The 22,595-nt window shown below is 35.7% G+C and overlaps 1 protein-coding gene across 1 annotated transcript in view; it reads right to left on the bottom strand.

Moving 5' to 3' along the window:
* Window positions 1–22,595, bottom strand: part of LOC106465960 (putative helicase mov-10-B.1) — a 99,701-nt gene that overhangs the window by 63,570 nt on the left and 13,536 nt on the right. The window contains exons 3-5 of the mRNA XM_013926209.2: window positions 19,167–19,420; window positions 13,964–14,210; window positions 3,655–3,798 (exon numbers count right to left, since the gene is read on the bottom strand). Coding sequence (XP_013781663.2) covers window positions 3,655–3,798; window positions 13,964–14,210; window positions 19,167–19,420 — 645 coding nt within the window. The remainder of the gene's footprint in view (window positions 1–3,654; window positions 3,799–13,963; window positions 14,211–19,166; window positions 19,421–22,595) is intronic.

Raw genomic sequence — 22,595 nt, 5'->3', positions numbered from 1 at the left:
ATCTTTCTTGGGTATAAAAGCAATCTATAATAACTAGGCATATAAAAAAAGTTTGCATATTCCTAAATTGAAAATGTATTTAGAATAATACTTGCCTCTGCTGACACTTACAGCTATTACTTGAGCACTAGGGTTTCTTCTTTGCCCATCTAAACATTGGCCTGATTTTTTCTCACTTGCTCCAGTCTTTTATATCCCATTCAATTGCTCTTGGCAATAGTTGTCTTGTGATACTTTCCACCTATGTCAATGCACCCTCTATCCTGGTATTGTATATAAGCACCTCATTCAGATAATTTTATCACTTTTTCACCATCCCAGTCTCTAACACTAATTCTTAGTGGGGAGAAAGGGTGGGACAGTGTCAGCAAAAGTAAGTATATTATCCATACAGAAAGCATCTGTATAGATCATGGGTATACCAAGATAATATTGGTACCCAAGTGAGGGAACCATACGACATCCAGAACAGATATTCTCTTCAACCTGAACTTAGTTTCTGTATCAAGGGTGGAATTGTACATGAGTGATCATTATTATTAGGCTAGCCCTAACCAGACAGCCAAGGTTCCATTACTCAGGGTTGGAATTAAGGGGTCTTGGTTCTTATATCCCACATTGGTGGCGAGAGCAATTGGACCACAACATTACATATTAGATCCAGGTCACAAACAGGTGTAGAGGAAGAACACTTAACAGTAATCTAATTGGTAGGTAACTGGAATGGTCATTTTGGACCAATTACCTTAAACGATGTGAGGAATCTGGAGAGTACTGGGGATTAAAAAATATGAAGTTGTGATAACCAAACAATTAGTTAATAAAGCCACCATAAACAATGGTGATTGTCAAAGAGGCAAGTAAAAAAAAAAGAGTTATGGTTAACACCACAGGTTGAAAAGGGTTCAACCAACTCTTAGTACAACATTGCCAATATGCATATCATTATCACTGATAAGTGTCTTTTGGACTAAGAAGAAACTGAGACAGATACATGTCATCCTTATAAATTAAACCTTAATGCTGTACAAAATACAGCATAACCTCTATGCCAGAAGCTTGAGCTTCTGGATAGCCTGGTGTACCATAATAGATCATGGTTGCCTCCACAGCAAGAGCCTAAAAAGAAGTGGAAGAGTTGGACACACTGGAAGGGACTGCAGAAGCAGAAACCCATAGCAGTATCAGCCAATCTGGTGTTATCAATAGGATATGACCATTGTTGAAACAAATCATATTTCTTATCCTGGGTAACATGTCCAGTCTTGTTCAGATAGAAAGCAGTCATTGTCAATGCCCAAAGATGAGGTATTGGAAACGACCCCACCAATTAGAGTTGCAAAATGAGAGCCAATCCTACAGAACGTTGTGATGCAACAATGAACAATGAGAATAGGTATGGATTGAGACAATGGACCTGCTAGCACAGGCATCACCCATGAAACATGGGAAGCTAGAAGGGTGATAAGGTGGGACTAGTCCCGAGAAAGGATGTTCAAAATTTAAAAATAAGGAGCCCTAGACTATGAGGCATTACCTGTTGAAGAGCAAGAAGGATGAAAACATTATGTAGGGAATCCTCATCGTCCACACATAGAGTCTAAAATTCCTGATTTTTGGTATATGCACCCCATCCCTGAAGCAAGACATTAGTGAAGAGAATAGAACTCTGGACAAAACGGCAGTAGAGGAACCCAAATTGTAGTAGTGTTCTGACTTAACAATCCCTTGAGAGTGAAGAAAGATCCTGACTGAAGAAACTGGGGAACCAATAAATATTTGGTCATCAGGAAATTAATGTCATGTTTTGGAACACTTTCATTAACCACCCTCCAAAAAACGTACATCACATATAATAGTTAAATGAACTGCCTAAACATCACATTAGTGTAGCCTATATAATGTGTGAAGTTTAGTATACTCTAATGCTTTATAGTGATGGCACATGACGAGATAAACATTCGGCATGTAATGCTGTTTGAATACAAGAAGGGAAACAATGCCTCTGTAGCCACAAAGAATATCAAAGAAGTTTATGGAAATGTTTTGAACATTCGTAAGTGTGAACAATGGTTCAGCAAATTTCGTTCAGGTGAATATGCCTTAAAAACTGTGATAGGAGGGGCTGACATGTTGGAATTAATATTGATATTCTGAAGACGCTTGTTGAGTCTAACCCAAGGCAACACACTTGTGAAATGGCCCTGCAATTGCATGTCTCTCATGAAACAATATGTAAACATCTGAGGAATATGAGAAAACTCCTTAAAGAAGGTGTTTGGGTGTCCCACAAACTCTCCGATGATCATTGTTTCCGTGTGAATGTTGCTTTGTCTTTTCTGACACGTAATGTGTGTGTGAACCATTTTTGGACAAAATTGTCACCAGTGATGAAAAATAGATTATCTATACGAATATTTAATGCCAAAAACCACTTCTAACCCCAAACCCTGGACTCCATCTGCATAAAGTCATGTTTTGCATTTGGTGGGACATCAAAGGAGTAATTCATTTCAAACTCCTCAATCCACAGCGAACTTTCAATCTAGAGATCTACAGTCAGCAACTGGAACATTTAAATCAAACCCTTCATCAGAAATGCCCTTCACTCGTCAATCAAAAAGTTGTTCTTTTCCATGACAATGCACATCCACATGTGGCACGTTTGACCCAATACAAGATTATGGAGTTGGGTTTCGAAGTTGTATGAAGGTTGGATAACCTGATCATCACTGGAAAGAGAGCTAGAAGTAAAGGTAAGCATAAAAAATGTATTAGACGCACACTTCAGTGTCAGAATTGGCTATGAAATTGGTCACCAAGTAATATTGTTTGTTTGTTGTTAAGCACAAAACTATACAATAAGCTATCTGTACTTTTCTCACCATAGGTACTGAAACTCAATGTGCAAAGGAAACATCAATGGGGCAAGTTCAGATGAACTAACAGAAGCAGGAGATAGGAAAGCCAAGATCCAAGATCAGAATGAAACCAACCACCAAGTGCCCAATGGTGGTAACAAAACTGGCTGTCAGGGTGCCTTCAGGTGCTATTATCGTATCGGACAAAAGTGTGCCAGGAACTCGGAAAATGTCAGAAATAGTGATAATGCAAAGCATTTTTTTTTGTAAAAACAAAAAAAATTAAGGTTAATATATGTGCAGCATTTCTTAACAAAAAAAAGACATACATAGAAGATGCTCTAGCCTATGAAAAATCCAATTTCTATAGAAACACCATGTTAACAATAGCAAAATATACAGAAAACCAATATAAAAAAGCAAAGAAAACATATGCATTAATGTTTATTATTAAACAGAGCTAAGCCTAACATACTATTATTACTTTGTAGAAAAATAAGTTATGCAATACAAATGCTCTTTTTCACCTCAAAAATGTAGGCCTAATGCACAATATAACACCTATTAAAATATTTTTTAGGGTTGAAAGAAGGTGTTTGTATGGCATACAATTTATTTTTTCACAAAGTAACAATGTTTTATGTATTCTCAGAAAAGCACTATCAACTTTAAATACAAATATACTATTTCTGCTTTTCTTAAATTACAAATATGTGATTTGTTTTATCTGAACAAAATTAAGAACTTAATCTAAAACTACTTAAATATCACCCAAAAATTGGTTCTATATTACCTCAAACCCTGTAACAAAGCCTGATGCTCTGAAGTCATTTCACTCCATTCTTTTATATCATGAATTACAACATCCTTAAATTTTTCAGGAATTTCACACTTTTCTAGTTTTTGTGTAATTTTCAAGTTGTTCATGTCAGCCTTCCTGAAATGATTGTTAATGGTTATTAGTTAATTATTCAAATTATTATAATTTATCATTTCATTTTAGTTTTTAGTAAAACATGGAATTGCACCTGAATCAAAAGATTTGACCAAAAGTTATCATATAATTTGTCAGTGTCTAGTTTTATAAAAAAATTATTTATTTGACAAAAGTTTCTTTATCAAGATAAAATATAATACATACTTTCTAATTTAATCATGCACGTATTTACTGTACCAGGAAATGTCCTGGTAAAAATAATCCTAGAAAGGTCGATGGTGGCACTAGACAAACAGCTGAGGAACTAAACATTATTGTGAAGCAGTCACTAAAATGGAACTTGCATCTTTACATCACCTTTATTGATTTACAAAAGGCATTTAACAGTCTGGAACATAACACCTTTGTGGAAGCTCATGGTACACTATGGCAAACCAGAGAAGTTCACTACCATTGCCAAAAAGATGTGTCAAAATTCATCATGCAGAGTGGTGCACAATGGCCACTTCAGTGATTCTTTCATGGTAGACACAGAAATTAAGCAAAGCTGCTTGCTGTCACCCTTACCCTTCCTCTTGCCAATGGATTGGATAATATGAAAAAGTAAATATGGTCAAAACCTGGGGGTACAATGGACACTCTGATCACGAGTAGACGACCTGGACTTTTCAGATGATATTGCCATAATATCACACACCACAAATGATGTGTAAGAGTTCTTGGCTAGTAACAACATCAGCCAGGATAGGGATCACTGTTATGAAGGGTAAAACCAAGGTGATACACATCAACAACACCAAAGATGACATCATCATTCAAGAAGATGTGTTGGAGAAAGTGAACACCTTTACTTACCTGGAAAGTGTCATTAGGAAAAATGGTAGGTCAAACAAATATATCAAATCAAAGATGGGAAAGGCATGGTCAAGATTTCTAACTCTAAGACCAATCTGAAACTCCAAGGAGATATCACAAAAGATCAAGCTTTACACCTTCAACACTAACATTAAATTTGTACATCTGTATGGGGCATAAACATGGAAAACAACAAAGGCAATATATGAAAAACTTCAAGCCTTCATCAACAAGCGTCTAAGGATCATCCTACACATAAACAGGCAAAGCAATATCAGAAATGAGGACCTGTGTGAAAGAACTGAACATAAAAAATAAGTGTACAGATGAAACAAAGAAATTGAGGTTGGGTTTGACACACATTTAGAAAAACCTACAAACAATGTCACCAGACAGTCCCTAAGATGGAACTCTCAGGGTAATAGAAACAATGGTTGACCTAGGAACAGCTGGAGAAAGCAAGCAGAAGCAGAGTTGATGGAATTAGGATACTCTTCGAATGAGCTGTTTAGACTGGCTAAAAACTGGATCCAATGGAGAATACCTGTGGATGACTTATGCTCCCAAAGGAGTGAAAAGGTTTAAGTAAGTTTCAGGAATAGTAAGATTATCATAAACACTTATTAAAGAGAAGGGTATGTACCAAGATATACTGTCCAAGCATATTATTCTTCAAAATAATTCTTCACTACAATAGTTCCTTAATAAGGCTCTCACTAATCTTACAATGTCACTCATTACCATAATGCTTTTGTCTAATTAAGACTCACTTGTATTTGAATGCCACTCATTATAAATGCAGATCCTTACTAAGGCTCTTACTAATATTACAATGTCAATCACGACTATAATGCTTTTGTCTAATTAAGACTTACTTGTATTCCAATGTCACTCATTATGAATGCAATTCTTTACTAAGACTCTCACCAATATTCTAGTGTCAGTCATTACTAAAGCAGTTCTATACTAAGGCTCTCACTAATATTCCAACATCATTCATTATTACATTAGTTTTAACTAAGGCTCTTACTTATATTCCAGTGTCACTCATTACTGTTAGCATTTTCCTACACTGAAAATGTATTTCTGATTGAGACTTACCTCCACATAATAGCTTTATTGACTTTAGCTGCTCTCTATATGAAAAATATTTTCTCACCACTAGCCTTGATGCTTCCACCTACCCTCACGTGATTACACATGGTATAGCTGCACTGTAGCATACAAATGAGCATGCTACAACCTTCTACCAATAGGAGTGTGACATACCATTCTAGCTCAGCTGAATCCCTCTATTCCGTATAGCACTATCATCACTTCGAGATTAGGCAAAAGGATGCATTGAATGTGGGAAGGATGGGTGAGAGGAGGTAAGTATCTATTGGAAATACATTTTCAGCATAGGAAATGTTAACTTCCAATATGATATCTTACCTCTGCTCAAATAATACCTATAATCTCACATTGAAATGATGGAGGGACCAGTGCAAAAGATACCTAGACGAGCACTCTTTGGAAGGTGCCCAAAAAGAACCCATGGAGTGTGATACCCTACTGTACGGGGTCACACACTCATTGGAGACTGCATCCCATCTGTAACACGTATAATCTTCTTCCATTGTAAAGATATGTGTCGATAAATCAGAAGGAAAAGATGCACATCCAATTTGTAATTCGACATGCCAAATGATGTAGAGTAGCTAGGGATTGTCAGACCATATTTATGAGTCATCTCTAGTCCAAAAAAAGGCAGCATTGGGTATCTGTCTTCTGGTCTGCAGTAGGAGTAGGGTTCCAACTGTCTTCACCTCAAGATCAGAAAGCAAAAGGGAAAATAATAGAGTAGGATCCAGTTATGTAGAAATATGCTACTGTTAAGATAAGACACATAAAAAGGAGTACTTACCCATTCAGAGTCTTTAAGGGGTATGTAGTATGGTGACAGTAGAATGTCCATATCTGTAAGAAGAAGAGACAGCCAGAAGATAAAAATGTGTGACAAAAGTAAGTGGGGTAGTCCACATGCCTATTTTCATGAACCCCTCCAATGGATAACAGATGTGAAGAGCCAGTGAGAGAGAAAGGTGTTGGATGTGGTAAGAGGAAACTTGTCAGAGTTGATGTGAATCTGCATCCAATGAAGCATAGGCAAAACAGATGAGGTGCTTAGCCATCCCTTGAGAGTAATAGGTGAAATCTCAGGGAGATGAGGAATTCCAAAGAATAAATAAAAGGGAGCATGAACTGTGTAAAGGAGCAGAGTTGGCTGAAGAACAATGAGCCAATTAGATGGGATAGAGAAAATTATTCGGAATGGAAGAAGAAGAATATGGAGAAATGAAAGGAATAAATATGGTAAGCAGCAATTGTATATGCATCATATCTCTCATGACCTCTAGCAAAAAACAAGAAGTAGGACCTAAGCAAAAAATGGTACAAGGAACAAGAGACTAAAGAGTCAAAGAGAGAAAGGGTAAGGGCATGGAGAGCAATATTCATGTTCCAATCAGGAAGGACTGCAAGATGAGGAGGGTGAAGGAGGCAAAAAAGTACAGAAATGACAGGAAAGGAGAATACATGACCATAATAAGAAAACATAAAATTATTAGGTAAAACTGCCTGGTAACCAGCCATGGCCAAAAGCAATAAGCCTCGATCAAACAAGCAACAGAAAAATTTAAAAGGATGGGGAATAAACGGAATGGAATAAAATATAACAAAGAGATCAACTATGGAATGTGTGCCCTTGTAGTGGACAGACATGGAGGGAGGAGGAATGCACTGAACAGGAAAAAAGGAAGGCTACATGTAAAAACACTGGAATGTCTCACAAGGTCCTGGGCAAACCACACTCGTGAAGTCAGAGTGATGACACTGTTGGATGGGGGAGGGAAAAGTGAGGTTGAATGAGTAGGAAGTGACATCAGAGGTAAAAGGAAGAGGAGAGGACAGGAGAAAATGAAATAGCATAAACTATGGCTGAGCTGGCAGGATGGAGTTATCGGGAGGACTCATCAAGGAGTGTCCAGAATTAGAGAAAATATGATTAGGACTAGTCCTGACAGAATGCATCCCCAGCTAAGGTTGAGGTAGGAGAGACAGGATACCACAAAAGTGGAAGTAGGGTGTTCAGAACAGTGGCAAAAACATCTAGAAGAGTGTTCAGATGAAAACCAGAGGAATGATGGACCAATTCATAGGTAGTATCTTGGGGAGCCTTGAGATATGATTCACAACAAGGCACCTGGAATAAAACAGGCTATTAGACTTGCTTGTACAAAATGGGCCCAGAAAAAGAAGTTGATAATGTGGAAACAGGGAGAGGGAGATGAAGTTTCCCTGTAATGACTGATAGTCAACTGCAGAGTGACTGTATGTATCATCATGAAACACCTATGAACCGTCCTTTAAAAAATCCTAAAGTACTAAGAGATAGATTTGAATGGACAGTATGTTATGAGAGTCAACACATGCCCCCATCTCATCTGGAAACAGAAGGAGATCTGGATGAGAGGAAGAGGAATACCCACTATGATAGTAGTTTTATCAAGTCACCAGGTGAAGTTTTTGAATAAGGAAGGAGGAAGGAAAATAGTTGAGGACAAGGGATCTCAAGTAAGGATCAATAGAATGTGCAGTACATTGCAGACAGCAGAAATGGACACTACCCAAGGGAATACAGGGTTCTATGGAAGCCCAAGTCCCCAAATAGGAGAGAACCTCCCACACAGTAAAGGAAGGAGAGAAAATGGCATGGGAAACCAATTGCTCCATGTCCCTCAAAAGAAGAATAGAAGGCTGGGCCTTGCAAACATATGAATAAAAACACACACACCCAAATGAATGAGAAATGAAATGGGAGTGAGATGTGACTCCTCAAAATTGAACCAACCAACATCTCCCAAATGAGGAGAAGAGAATGGCTGTAGGCTTGTTGGGATAGAGCCAAATGAGAAAAGCATCCGAGATGTCTACCTCATACATCCCAAAACTATAGCAGTTCCTCACTAAAGCTCTCATTAATAATCCAATGTCACTCATTACTACAACACTTTATTTTTCTAAAGCATTCACTTGTATTCCAATGTCAGTAATTCTTACTTTAGTTCTTTGCTAAGGCTCTCACTGTTATTAAATTAACTAGTAAATAAACCAAAAACACAAAATCAAGTAGAGTTGCATTAGGCAACTACACAGGTGTGTGGTCAAAAAGGATAGCTATCAGTGGCATAGTGGTGTGAAATGGCAATCCCTTACCATTTTTTTAGCCTGAACACCATTCCCTCACTATTTCGAGGGAATCCAACCTTACAAATCTCAAAAGTCATGAAGTTTTGCCAACCCCTAGAAGAAGGAATCATTAACCCTTCCATTCAGGTTGTAGGTAAGTTATCAAAGTATAATGAAAGAAAATATTGTAAAATGCAAAATAAAATGTGTAGTTCTGTTAGTATTGATCACAAAGTTCCAAACAACTTATGATCAGAGTTTACACTTCTCACCTTATTTTCTGTAATTATTAGTTCCACACAACTTATGGTCAGAGTTTATACTTCTCACCTTATCACACTTATTTTTTTTAATTATTAGTTCCACACAATTTATGGTCAAAGTTTATACTTCTCACTTTTTCACACTTATTTTCTGTAGTTATTATATTGTTAGCAACTGACTTAGAAACTTGATGAAACAAAATGAATAGTACTGTCAGGACTTTTCAGTATGGACCATGAAATTCCAAAGTAAATCTCCTGAGAATTTTTAATGCCAATCATTTTTACACCTATTTACTATGTTTATTTTACTGTTCGCAGCTGAAGTAGAAACCTTTTGAAAATAAAGCAATAAATCACCACTCTTGGCATTAGACTTTTCCCGGTTTCAAAAACACAGCTGGGTAGGCTTTATAAGTTTGTTTGTAGTACAGTAATTGTAATAATCATTGTCTAAAGTACTATATAAAACTGAGAGAAAATATTTACCATATGGCTGTATACAAAGTCTGATCCATTCCAATAAAATTGTTTGGTATTTGAATATTAGTTACCTCCCAAGGTGTTTGGGATTTAGTGGTATAGGTGTAAATGTATAAGAGCTTATGAACATCCTGTTTCTTATTTAACCATACTTATATAGTAAACAATAAATGCTTAGTTTCTAGTGATATAAATATGGCCCATTTAGCTAATATTTCTAACTTAGCCTTCTTAGCCTAATCACCTTAGAAGCCTTACAGAAAAGGGATATCACTATAGTTTATGCAGACAAGTTAATTTGTTGCAGCATACAGTTTTAGAAGCAAAGAAAGAACATACGGGTAAAAAAGGTGATAGAAGCAGAGAATACTATTAAGGAAATGAAGTTTCATTAATAACACTGACAGATAACAACAAGATTGTTTCAATCAATCATGGTCAATTTTTAACCAGTATCATAAAAAATATGAAACAATGGTTATTCACGCCAACTTCTTCTCATGAACCAAATGGGTCATGGCCAGGGACTTCTAATTCCAATACAAACATAATTTCTGAGCTCCATACTTTAAAAGTCATTGAGTGGCCAACAGAAATAAATCCAGGCTTCGAGGAAAAGGAAAAAACAAACAAACTTGTTTTGTAAATGTTTCAAATTTCCATTTTCAAAAACAACAACAGCATACAGAGACTTCTAGACAACTATGGCTGCCATATTCCATCAGATTTTAATCCTTTAATTGGATGTTCAAAAGTCATCTCATGCAGTTCTTACAGATATGAATGAGGCTTTAGAAGCAAGAACCTTATCATTAGAGAAATGAGGTCTAGGCTGTTAACTATATATACAAATGGCTCAGGTATCATCATTCAGCAATTGATACACAAAAAAAAAGTATTAAAGTCCAAGGAACTCACTATGGACCAAGCTTGGAATTTCTGTTAATAAGTTATCCAAGAATTCAAAAGTTCAAGGTGAGAGAAAATTAATTTATTGTTACATTTTCAAATGTTGATTTCAATTACAATTAACAGCTACCATTTCTGAAATATGTGTTTTTATATATTGGTGACATAATAAATACTAATCATAGTAACACTTTCAAAATGCATTCCCTCACTTCTTGACTTAGCACTACACCACTGACAGCTATGGTTCTGTCTTATTCATTAAACACTGATGATTACTAAAATGTGATTGGAAGCTCACAAACTTTTAGTTAAAGGCCTTTCTAAACTTTAAACTCTTATTAACTGGGATAGAGTTCTCATTCATAACCATATTATTCACTTTGTGGGTAAGGGTATTAGTCCTGATTGGTTTTGAGACCTTTCCTGTGCTGATTTTCTGACTTTTATTAAGAACATGAAAACTTTCTTTTTCAATTTCTGTATTTTTTCATTCTAAATATTTATCACTATTTTTATGAAGAGTGGTAACATATCCCTAACAATACAAATCAAGTTCCAGTGGCATTTTACATACTGGTTTGGATTTATATTCACAAGTGATGTACGTCTATCAACTAATCTTAGTTCTAGAACCATTCCAACATTCAGAGGGAAATGGTGTCTTTCATTCATGACCCTTAAGAATGTAATACAGTAACTTGCTAAAACAGCAGCATTTAGCCATATAATACGCCATGTCCCTATTAACTCACTCTCTAGAATAATGTACCTTTACTCATACCTTATTATACTTATCCTTACTGAGATAATTGCAAATACTAAAAAAAAACTGACCAAGAAACAAAGAACTTTGACAGCAAGAAGTTTGCTATTATCATTCAGATAGCTGAATACTGACTTGACCGGCTGTAAACTAGCCAGAAATATGAACAGGCCATCTAAATTGGAGTGAGTGGTCTATGTACATAGTTTTTATTGCTTTAAATAGCTGAGTATTGGCAAGACCAGCAACAGCCTATCCAGAAATGTGGACAGGCCATTTGAATTGGAGTGAGTGGGTTGCCTTTGTAATTCAGTTACACACACATAGCTTATGTACGAGTGCTAAATTTATAGCAAATTCTAGATATCCTAAGTATGGGCAAAGGTAAGGTTTAAATTAAAACATGCAAACAAAAAACAAATTGAGCAGGATAAACTTTTATCTAATAAAACAAAAAATGAAACTGTAATACACACTCAAAAAAAAAAAAAACACGGTAACTTATTTCTCAAGATGAATTGTTCTTAACTGAAAGACCTTGAGAACATTTTCTAATTGAACATCACATAAGCACCTGAGCTAAATATGTAATACTTTCTTTAAAATATCAACCTATTTCAAACACAACCAGTGGAACTTAAAAGTGAGATTTGAACAAATCTGTAAGAAATATTTGGAATAACTAGTAAAAAAGTCCCTCACTAATACACTAAGTAGAAAAAACTCATTACTCACTTGCTACAACAGAAACATTATGTCACTTTATACAATAATAAGTCACCACTATATATTACATCTGTCTGTCCTTTACTGTTACTCACTAATAAAATATCCCAAGTCATGCACTGCTGCATTTTCTTTCTAAGAAATTCAGTATCTTGTTTCCTACATCAAGGAGTATTTAAATACTCCCTCACTATTTCACTCTGTACTGCAATAAATTAAACATTACAGCATTTATTTCTTACAAAATGATTCGTTAGTATATCTCAAATGAAAGTTCATTAGAAAAGCCATTTCATATGCATTCAGACAAAATTGGGATATATCCATGAATAACCTAAAATAAAAGAAACAGTAGAATGGAAAAAAAATATGGAGTTAAAAGAAAAACATCAGATGTAGATATAGCTACAAATGAAGCTAAGGTTAATATCTTAATGTACAAATGTGGCTAAATATGAAGCCAAGATGTTAACACTACATACAGACTTAGCTAAATATGAAGCTAAGATGTTAGGACCAGATACATTCATTCATTCATTCTAAACTATGTCCGCCCACTACAAGGTGTAGCCCTCTGTCAAAGACGTTCAAGTCTGTCTACCTGCTGCTTTCCTCGGCCATGTGACACTCTCTTTCTCTATGATGCCATTATGCCATCTTCTGTATGGTCTACCTTTTGATCTCTTCCCTCTATGGTGCTGTCACTCTGTGATTCCTTTTGTCCATCTGTTTTTTTTTTAATTGAGCAATGTGTCTGGCCCGTTTCCATTCTGATTCTGTAATATACTTGGAGATGTCTCTTACCCTGGTATTTCTTCTGATCTCTGAGCATAGAATTTTATCCTGGAGGTTGATCTTTAGCATCTTTCTTTACATTGCTCTTTTGTTGTCTGCAAACTTGAGTTAAGCTGTTTAGTGAGTGTCCAAGTTTGGCATCCATATGTCAAGACTGGTAAAACACATTGATCAAATACTCTTCTTTTAAGGGTTATTGGTAGTTTTTCATCTTGAAAGACCTCTCTCAGTACTTCCCAAAGCAGCTCCAGCCAGCTCTTATTCTCATACTTATTTCCTCTTTTGTTGTATTTTTCATGTAGATTGTTTGTACGAGGTATTTGTAATTTTTCATTCTCTCAATAATTTCATTTTCTAATGTGATTTCACGATTGTTATCTAAGTTTGTCATATACTTTGTTTTCCATATATGTATTTTATGGCTGATCTTTGCACTTTCTTCATTCAGTGTGAGGAACTGATGTTTTATTTGTTGTATATTCTCTGTAAATAAAGCCACATCATCTGAAACCTGAGATCTGTTAGTTCTTCTCCATCTATACTGATGCCATGTTCCTCTAGCTTTGATCATTTAAAAAACTTCCTGTAATGTTGCTACAAATAGCTTAGGTGATACAGTCTTCTTGTCTTAGTCTCTACCAATAAAGTCTGTATGTAGTGTTAATATCTTATCTCCATATTTAGCCAAGTGTGTATGTGGTGATAACATCTTAGCTTCATATTCAGCCAGGTTTGTATGTGGTGTTAATATTTTAACTTCATATATAGCCAGATACAAACTTGGTTAAATATAAAGCTAAGATGTTAGGACTAAATACAGACTGTCTACACATGGAGCTAAGTTGTTAACATCACATAAAGACTTGGCTAACTATGAAGCTAAGATGTTAACAATAGATACAGACTTGGTTAAATATGAAGCTAACATGTTAACACTACATGACTGGTAAGTAGAGATAAGCAATTATATTTCAAGTATTCTTTACTTATTTGCCAATGGCTGGTAATATTCCAATAAAGAAAAGCATGCAGACAAATCTTCATATTTTGCTAATAAGATGATATATATACTTCCATTAAAGATTATTCTGTTTTGTTAATTTCCAACTAAGTTCAAGAAAACTACATAATTTAATACCTTTGTAGTTTCATTCCTTTGATTAGATACTTGGCTGGTGGTATTGCACAAGAAGAATTTGGTTTATTTTTGAAGGGTATACTAGGCTCAAGGGAAGTAACTATTTCATTTGTACAATTATATACAATCCATCGAGTGATATGGAATTGAAAAGAACTTTCCTCTATCACAAACTGGAATGTCACTGGGACTACATACTGCCCTACTGAATAAGACAATGCAGTCACCTTTATCTCATAGCTTTGACCTGAAAATTAATAAAAACTTTTTAAAAATGTACAACAACTAATAAAAAACATTTATATACATAAAAAAAAAATATTTGGTATTACTTATTACACCTAAAATTCTGTTTTTAATAGTCTCTTAGAACAGGGACAGGAAAATATATTCTGCAGGTAATTTGCTGAAGGAGAGCTTATACAATTTAGTAGACAAATGGAAAATATAAAAGCAAATTATCCTTGGCTTATAATAAATCTAAATTTTAGTCAAAGTTTCTGAGCAACTTCAGCACATTCAATATGAAATACTGTCTTAGAGCACAAAATGGTTGTTTGAGATTCACAGTGATTCAAACTTACATAACCATTCTACATATATTTAAATAACTGCACAGCTACCTTTGGAAACAAATTATACCTAGAACTTTAAAGTTAACATTTTCTTACACTGAAAATGTATTTCAGATAGATACTTACCTCCACTCACTTAATAGCTTTTCTTGACTTGTGCTGTTCTTTATATGTACAATTTCTGCTCAACACTAGCCTTGATGCTCCCACCTACCCTCATGTGATTACATGTGGTATAACTACACTGTAGCAAACAAGTGAGCATGCAACAACCCTCCACTAATAGGAGTGTGACCACACCCTCCTAGCAGAGCTAACTCCCTGTACGTCATGGAGTACTATAATTAAGATTAGGTGAAGTGGGAGAATGGGTGAGAAATGTGGGAAGAGGTTATTTTCTATTGGAAATATATTTTATGTTCACATAATAGCTATTGTCCCACAGATGAGCACTATTTAGAAGGAGTCTGAAGAGAATCTATGGAGTGTGATACCCTAATGTATGGGTCAAACTCATGGGAGACTGCACCCCCATCTGTACCAGATAAACTCTTCAACTGTTGGAAAGATATGTGTCACTAAATCAGGTGGAAAAGATGATCATCAAATTTGTAATTGGATGCACTAGATGGTGTAGAGTGGCTAGGGCATGTCAGACCACACTTGGTGGGTCAACCACAGTCCAAAAACAGGCAGCATTGGGTATCTGTCTTCTGGTCTGTGGTAGTTGAAGGAAGGTTCCAAACATCTTCACTTCAACAGTAGGTGGCAGAAGGGCAAAACAACTTCTGTTCCAACAACCCAGCCAGAATACGTGTACAGATCTAGTAAACAGCCAACACCAGGCCACCTTGGAACCCAACGTCTGGGTAATGGTAGGAAGAGGAAAGCAAATGTGGTGGGTCAACTCCGGTTCAAAACCAGGCACTGTTGGGAATTTTTCATCCATTACAAGTTAGGAGGAGGATCCCTACCAATTACATGTGTTAGGACTTATGTTGGCTGGTCCTATGGAAAACCAACATCAGACAACCTGGGAACTAACATTGAGGCAGCAGTAGGATGGGGGAAAACCAGCCAGAGGAGTGAACTGCATATGGTGGATTTATAAAGTCCAAAACCAGGTGGCATCAGGTATTTGTCTTCCAGTTCACAGTAGAAGGAGAGTACTCACCATCTACACCAACAGAACACAACCACTCTACTCTCGACTCAGTGGAATTGGTCACACTCAGGAGGAAGCCTCCATGTCCACCACTCCAACAGCTAGGAACTGGAAACAGGCAAGTATTCCTATACTACACTGGAAGGGGACAACAAGGTGAAGAGTCTGGAGGAATGCAACACTGTTAAGACAGTGCAATGGAGGACCATGTAAGTCCTATTATGAAAAGCAGGCTGGTCCTGACACCACTTTACTCATTATAGTTCATGAGTTGGTACGGTCTGGTGTGGGCCTTATTTAAGAAGCAAGATACTGAGAGGCAACCTCTGGCAGTCTTTTGGAACACCCCATCTCTTCAGTGAGCATTATACAACTGTAAGGTTGTATTATGTGTATTTAAAGTTAAGTATACCTGGACATGCACCATTTACCACAGAGCAGGATACAGAGACATAGAAATAATCCATTGTAAAGGTAGGATACATTTAAAAAGAACTTACCCATTCAGAGTTATTAAAGGGTATGTAGAACGGCAACAGGAGGAAGTTGATATCCAGAAGAAAACAAGACAGCCAGAAGATGAAGATAAATGTTCCATGAAAGAAAGCGGGGTAGTACACATACAGTTTTCACAAACCCCTCCAACAGGTGACAGAAATAACAAGTCAGTGAGAGAGTAAGGTGTCAGATTGGGTGAGAAGAGACTTGTAACAGTCGATGTGAATCTACACCCAATGAAGCATAGGCAAAATGAATGAAGTGCTGTAACCATCCCTTGAGAGTAATAGAAACATCTCAGGATGATGAAAAATTCCAAAGAATAAGCAGAAGGAGGAGTGAACCATGAAAAGGAGCAGAGTGGACCAAAGAATAACAAACCATGTGGGTGGAACCAAAAAAATAAAAATCGGAACATAATGAGAATAACATGGAGAACTAGAAGGAAAAAAAAACATGGGAAGTAGCAATGGTACACACATCATATCTCCAATGACCACGGGCAAAAAGCAAGTAGGACCTAAGCAAAAAATGGTATAAGCAACAAGAGACTAATTGGTCAAAGAGATGAAGGGGTAAGGGCATGGAAAACAGTATTCAGCTCCCAATCAGGAAGGACTGCAAGACAAGGAGGATGAAGGAGGCACAAAAGTATAGAAGGGACAGGAGAGAAGGATCTTCCTTATTTTCCAATGTGGTTCCTTGTTAATTATAGTGACTTTGTCCCATGCTGGTCTGTGTTCCCCATCAGACCATGCACATACTGCTATGCGAGACTTGTTGAACTTGCCCCAGATGGTTGCCTTTCTATGCTCTTACAATCTGACAGAAGGATGATGACCCGTTTCTCCTTTGTATGACCTACCACAACTATATGGAATGTCATATACACAATTCTTTGTTTGCTCCTTAGACATTAGTGGTCTGACTGGTGAGTGTTCTTTGGAGTGTTGTATTGCTTCTGAAGATGGTCCTGATGTTGTATCATCCACAGGTTCTCCGTATCTTTTCTGATAGGCCTCTGGTGTATGGATGTGACACAGTTGTTACTGGTTTCTTTTGGGACTGTGCCTGTTGTTCATTATGTCCTCTGTGTTTCTGTTCTATGAAACCTTTCAGGTATCCATTTCTCTGGAATGTCTGTTAACTGGTCCATTGCTTGTTTTCTTATTGTGTTATCAGCGCTGATGGCATTTGCACAATACTGTAGGCATCTCATGATGCCTTTCTAAACAGTATCTGGATGGTGTGACTCAAAAGTTGAGAAAGCAATGAGAAACCCATCCAATAGTGATTGCAGCATTAGGACCAACATTGCTATTGACCAATGTTGGCAAGAAACAATCTTCCTTGGATGTTGTAAAATAATGAGAATAGGATACATTGGAAAGGGAGAGGAAAAAACAAAAGTGAAGGCTCTCTGATAGAAATCCCAGTACTCAACATTTGACCTCAAACAGAGTAACAGCACTGAAGTATACGAGCTGTGGAAGGATGAAAAGGAAGCACAAGGACAGGAAACAGAGAGAGAAGCAAAGGAGGAGCATAGAACAGATGGTAGACCAGGCAAAATCACTGGCATGCAGCCCCAAAATATGACATGAGAGAAACAAGCATACCAGTAAAATCATACAGGCAGATGAATAGAGCCAGAAGATGGCCTAATAGATAGAAGGGAGACAAAAGCAATTGAGTAACAAGGGCATCACACCCCAACCAATTCTAGCAAAAGATCAACCAAATAAGAAGTGAAAATGCCAAGGAAGATAGACATGCCATTGTAGAAAAGAAATTAAAGAGCATCTATCAAGAACCCCACAGGGAAAATGGTGGATTACCTTGGAATAAAGGAAAAACAAGAAAAAATAATGGAAAAAGGTTGTATGTGTGTGTAAGATGAAGGTATGAAAACCTACACATAAGAAAGACAAACAAAAGCCAGAGGATCTGATCCCTAATTCTGAAGAAAAGACTTCAGAGTTTAGAAGTGAAAGATAAGCATGAAGTTGTGCCTAATCATTTGAGGTAACAAAGGAAAGAGAACAAGGCATATAAGCCTCAAAGTGGTGGTAAAATAATTGAATATGTAAAAAAACACACCAAAAAACCTAGTCATGAAAGAAAAAAACAAAACTGGCAAAAATCCCTTTCACCAAGAACAAGAAACATAGGTGAAGATATGTCAGGGACAAAAGAAGGCTCAGACCACATGAAAGACTCCACCACCCACTGCACCAAAGCTTTCACATCTCCCAAAAGATAAAGACAAACCCAATGCCTATGTAGTTGGTAGGCTAGCATGAACAAAGTCGTGTTGGTTCACACCTGACAAAATAGAAGTTACTGACTCTTGGGAAATAATGTCGTCTGAAAAATGCCTAAATCTGAAAAGTTCACAAGTGAAAAAATATAAACACTGTTAAATACGAGACCAAATTGTGAAATGATTATAGTACTCTACAGTCTAGAGAGAGTCAACTGTGCTAGGAGGGTGTGTCAAAATTCTTATTAGTGAAGGATTGTCGCACTCTCAGTTACATGCTCTACCATGTGTAATCACATGAGGGTAGGTGGGAGCATCAAGGCTAGTGAGTGGCAAGCAAAAACTGCACACATAGAGGGCAGCACAAGTCAAGAAAAGCTATTATGTGAAAAAAGGTGAGGTATAGTAACAGAAATTTGAACATTGTGCCAGTACAGTACTTTAAATATAATAGTTCAGGTATACAAGTATATTGAATAATAATGGTATAAATAAGGTCTATTAGTCTAGTTAGCATACCACCTTAAATATTATTGAAATACACACATAATTGCTTCTGACCTAAAAGCTTAGAAAGATAATTTCTACACCTGCTAATCACTATGAGAAATAATGATACATATAAACAACAAGTTGACAAATTTAAAACAAAAAACCTACTAAAGTTAAAGCAAATCAATATAAATATAATTATCAGCTCACCACTAAACATTCTAAGAGCATACTGGCCTTCAACAACATTCTTAGAATCATACAGAACAATACATGGCATTCGATGCAGCAGCTCACATGAAGCAAACAGAATGGACTGATGTGGTGTATGAGCACTGTAGTTGATTTGAATGGTGACTGACACAGAGACATTAGCCTCTCCTTGCATGATCACTTGAGATGATCCCTTCTTCATTTGCTTACTAATTATTGATACCCCATTTTTGTCTTCTTTTAGCTTTTGTCTTAAAAAAATAAATAAATCAGAATCAATATTTAATTTTTCTTATAATACATATACATAAATATTCATAAGAGCTCACTGGTCATTTAAATGACATGCTTTATTAACAGAGTCAAGTCATTGAAAGTTATATGATAAAATAAAGTATAAGCACCTAGTTACTGACTTCTACAAGTCAATGACTTTAATCATTTTCAAACATATTTTTAACTACTTCTATAAAAAGACAATGATTACTAATGTCAGAAAGAACCTAGCATAAATTTGTCTTATAATACACAGATATTAAACTAATCAGCATGACTCTCTCATAAACACTTCCTAGAAAAATGTGTCTATGCAATTCTTTTACAAGATTGTTCAGCATTCTAAAAAATTATAGAAGATTGTATCACAAGATAAAGATCAATAACTTAAAAAACAATTATTTTATCATAAGAGAAGAATTAAAACAGGAACCAGTACACAATTCTCTTACAAAACAAGAACCCCCCAACTTGAATTAACAGCTGTATTCTATTTTTTTAAAAACATAAGGAGGATTTCCAACTTCAAATATGATTTAGTATGTAAGATTCTTTTAAAATACATATAAAAATAGAAATCTATGATAATAATTTCAACTACCCAGAACCCATGTGATTCTTTCATAATATAGTTCTACTTATATCCTTCGGAAAGTCTTTAAACACTAAAGATGACAAAGTAAGATTGCATAACTTTCACGGTAAAATGAAGTATAACATTTATGCATTAAAATGATATTATGATGGAAATATTACATATGGGTATTAAAATTTTGGTATCTCAGGGATTTATGGCAAAACAGAGAAGTCTGGGCCAAGAAAAAAAATGTTCATGGATCTTATCTGTGGTTGGGCCACCAAGAATAAGACAACACAGATTTACACCAGGAACAAATATTAACGACAATATAAACAGTTTCGAAAGTAAGCAATAACAATGCACTATCATATAATTCAAGGCAATACTACAGTAATACAGTTTGTGGTAGGTAAGTGACTGTGTGTTTGTAGGTGTAACCAAACAGGGTATGGGACTAGCAAGGGTAATGAAGACTTTGTTAAATATGCTCTTGCTATTGCATATTCTTATCCTGCAACTTAGGTTAGCATATAAAAGAAAATCACTAAAAGAGTATGTCCCCAAGTAACACAATAAGGTTAATCCTCATTTGAGCCTTTGAAAATCACAACAATAATAATCTTTACCCTAAATAAAAACCTATATTCCAGTGAGAACCTCAGCCAATAACTGATTATTTTTAAATTAATACAATGACATGAATGTCAATTAAACATTTCCATGGTATGTTTTTGCACTAGAGCTTTTTTCCAAACACTAACAATGCCCGTGTTCTAGACTTTTAAAATGAGTTTTCATTAAAGTTAGTATTCCTCAAGACACTTGCAGCTCTTATACCATACATTTGTTAAAAAAGTTATAATACTCACAAAAAATATGTTTTTGTATTGATATCCAAAATAAGCAAAAATGCAAGTGCTATGACATATAATTGATGACTTAAAAAAGAGAAAACAATGATCTTGTTTACAAATGGGAATTTAGGTGTAGACTTCACATTTTCTTTTTTCTAAGTATAATTGCAACTATTTAATATAAATTACAAACTTTGAAATTTTTGTCTTTAACTGTTTTATTTTCATATCAATCAAATTACTAGAAATAAAGATATAAACTTTGAAATAATTGGGTTATAGCCTAACTGCGCTACTCATATTGACTTTGGAGGTTTTCTATTTGATTTTATTATTCAGGTTATGTTGTGTTCAGTTGTGTGTAAAAAAGTAATATAAATTTATCACTAGTGCTAGTAGAGGTATAGTTTGACATCTCCTTTTACAAGACCCTGTATTGCCCCTGTTTTGAGTAACAGTTTCTCAAAGTATGAATCTATATAAATGTTTAACATAATTTAAAACATGCATGAATCATAAGTTAGAAAACGTTTAACATAAGTACTCCATCTAGTGAGCTTTGACATTTCTCATTTATTGTTATGAACATTAGTATTGTTCATTAAATCTTGTGTATTAATTTATATATTTATTTTGAAAAGTAATTTTATTTTCAACATTGAAAAAAGTATTCAACTAACTTACACAACTAACCTATTGCTGCAACTAGTCATTTTTAAATATTTTACTGTTGATGTTTTTAGGATGATAAAGTTACATTTATATACATATTTGTTGTTTGAATACATCACAAAGTAATATGTGTATTTTCATCATGAAAAGAAATTCAGTAGTTTCAGTACAATAGTCTTGTGGAAATTTGTAGGGACAAAGCCATGGAATGCTATAAATTGTATTATTTCATGTTATTACAGGTTTAGTACTCTTTTGCATGTATGATACATTCTTATGTACAACAGTTTACGATGATCAAAATAACTTACACCTAAATAATTGTATCTGAATACAGAATTTACTATATTCTTTCATATATTTTGCCACAAATTTCAAGGATAATTTTATATGCTAATTCTAAGTATTGTTACGACAGTGGGGGTCACGTGACGAGTATTCTAGAAGATTCGCTAGTGTGTTACGACAGCGGGGTCACGTGACGAATATTCTAGAAGATTCGCTAGTGTGTTGCGACAGCGGAAGTCAATTGACGCTGGTAGCACGTGTTGAGAGTCTTAGAAGTTTCTAGAACAGGCAGTATTATTGTATATAAGTGCGCTAGACAGTGAGAGAGACAGACGGGGTCGAAGCAGTAGTGGAGACAGAGACAGAGGCAGAGACGAAGCAGCCAGAGAGAGAAAGAAAGACAGCGATTATGGTCGGCGGTAACTGAGGATAGCAGACACAGAGATCGGAACTATAGTTTGCGGGGGCGGACAATTAAGTCTAAGCGTGATAGAAAGTGAATGAATTGTTGTGAACTATAATGTGTGTAACTGTGAAAATTAAGTACATTACAAAGTTGTATTGAGGAAGAATAAACAATTTTTATAAAGAATAGACTTGTATCTTAGAAGAATTAACCAACAAACATACAGAGACGTAACATTATGATATTGAATACAGAGAAGGAAAATCTTGTGTAAATGCTGATGGACTGAGCCGAAGACCCTGCAAAAATGACTGCAGACATTGCTGCAAAAGAGAGGTTGAACTAACCAG

This window comes from Limulus polyphemus, unplaced genomic scaffold (assembly GCF_000517525.1).
Source record: "Limulus polyphemus unplaced genomic scaffold, Limulus_polyphemus-2.1.2 Scaffold2103, whole genome shotgun sequence".
NCBI lineage: Eukaryota > Metazoa > Arthropoda > Merostomata > Xiphosura > Limulidae > Limulus > Limulus polyphemus.
The sequence above is the reverse complement of the archived record's forward strand: the minus strand, read 5'-3'. Positions and strand labels throughout refer to the sequence as shown.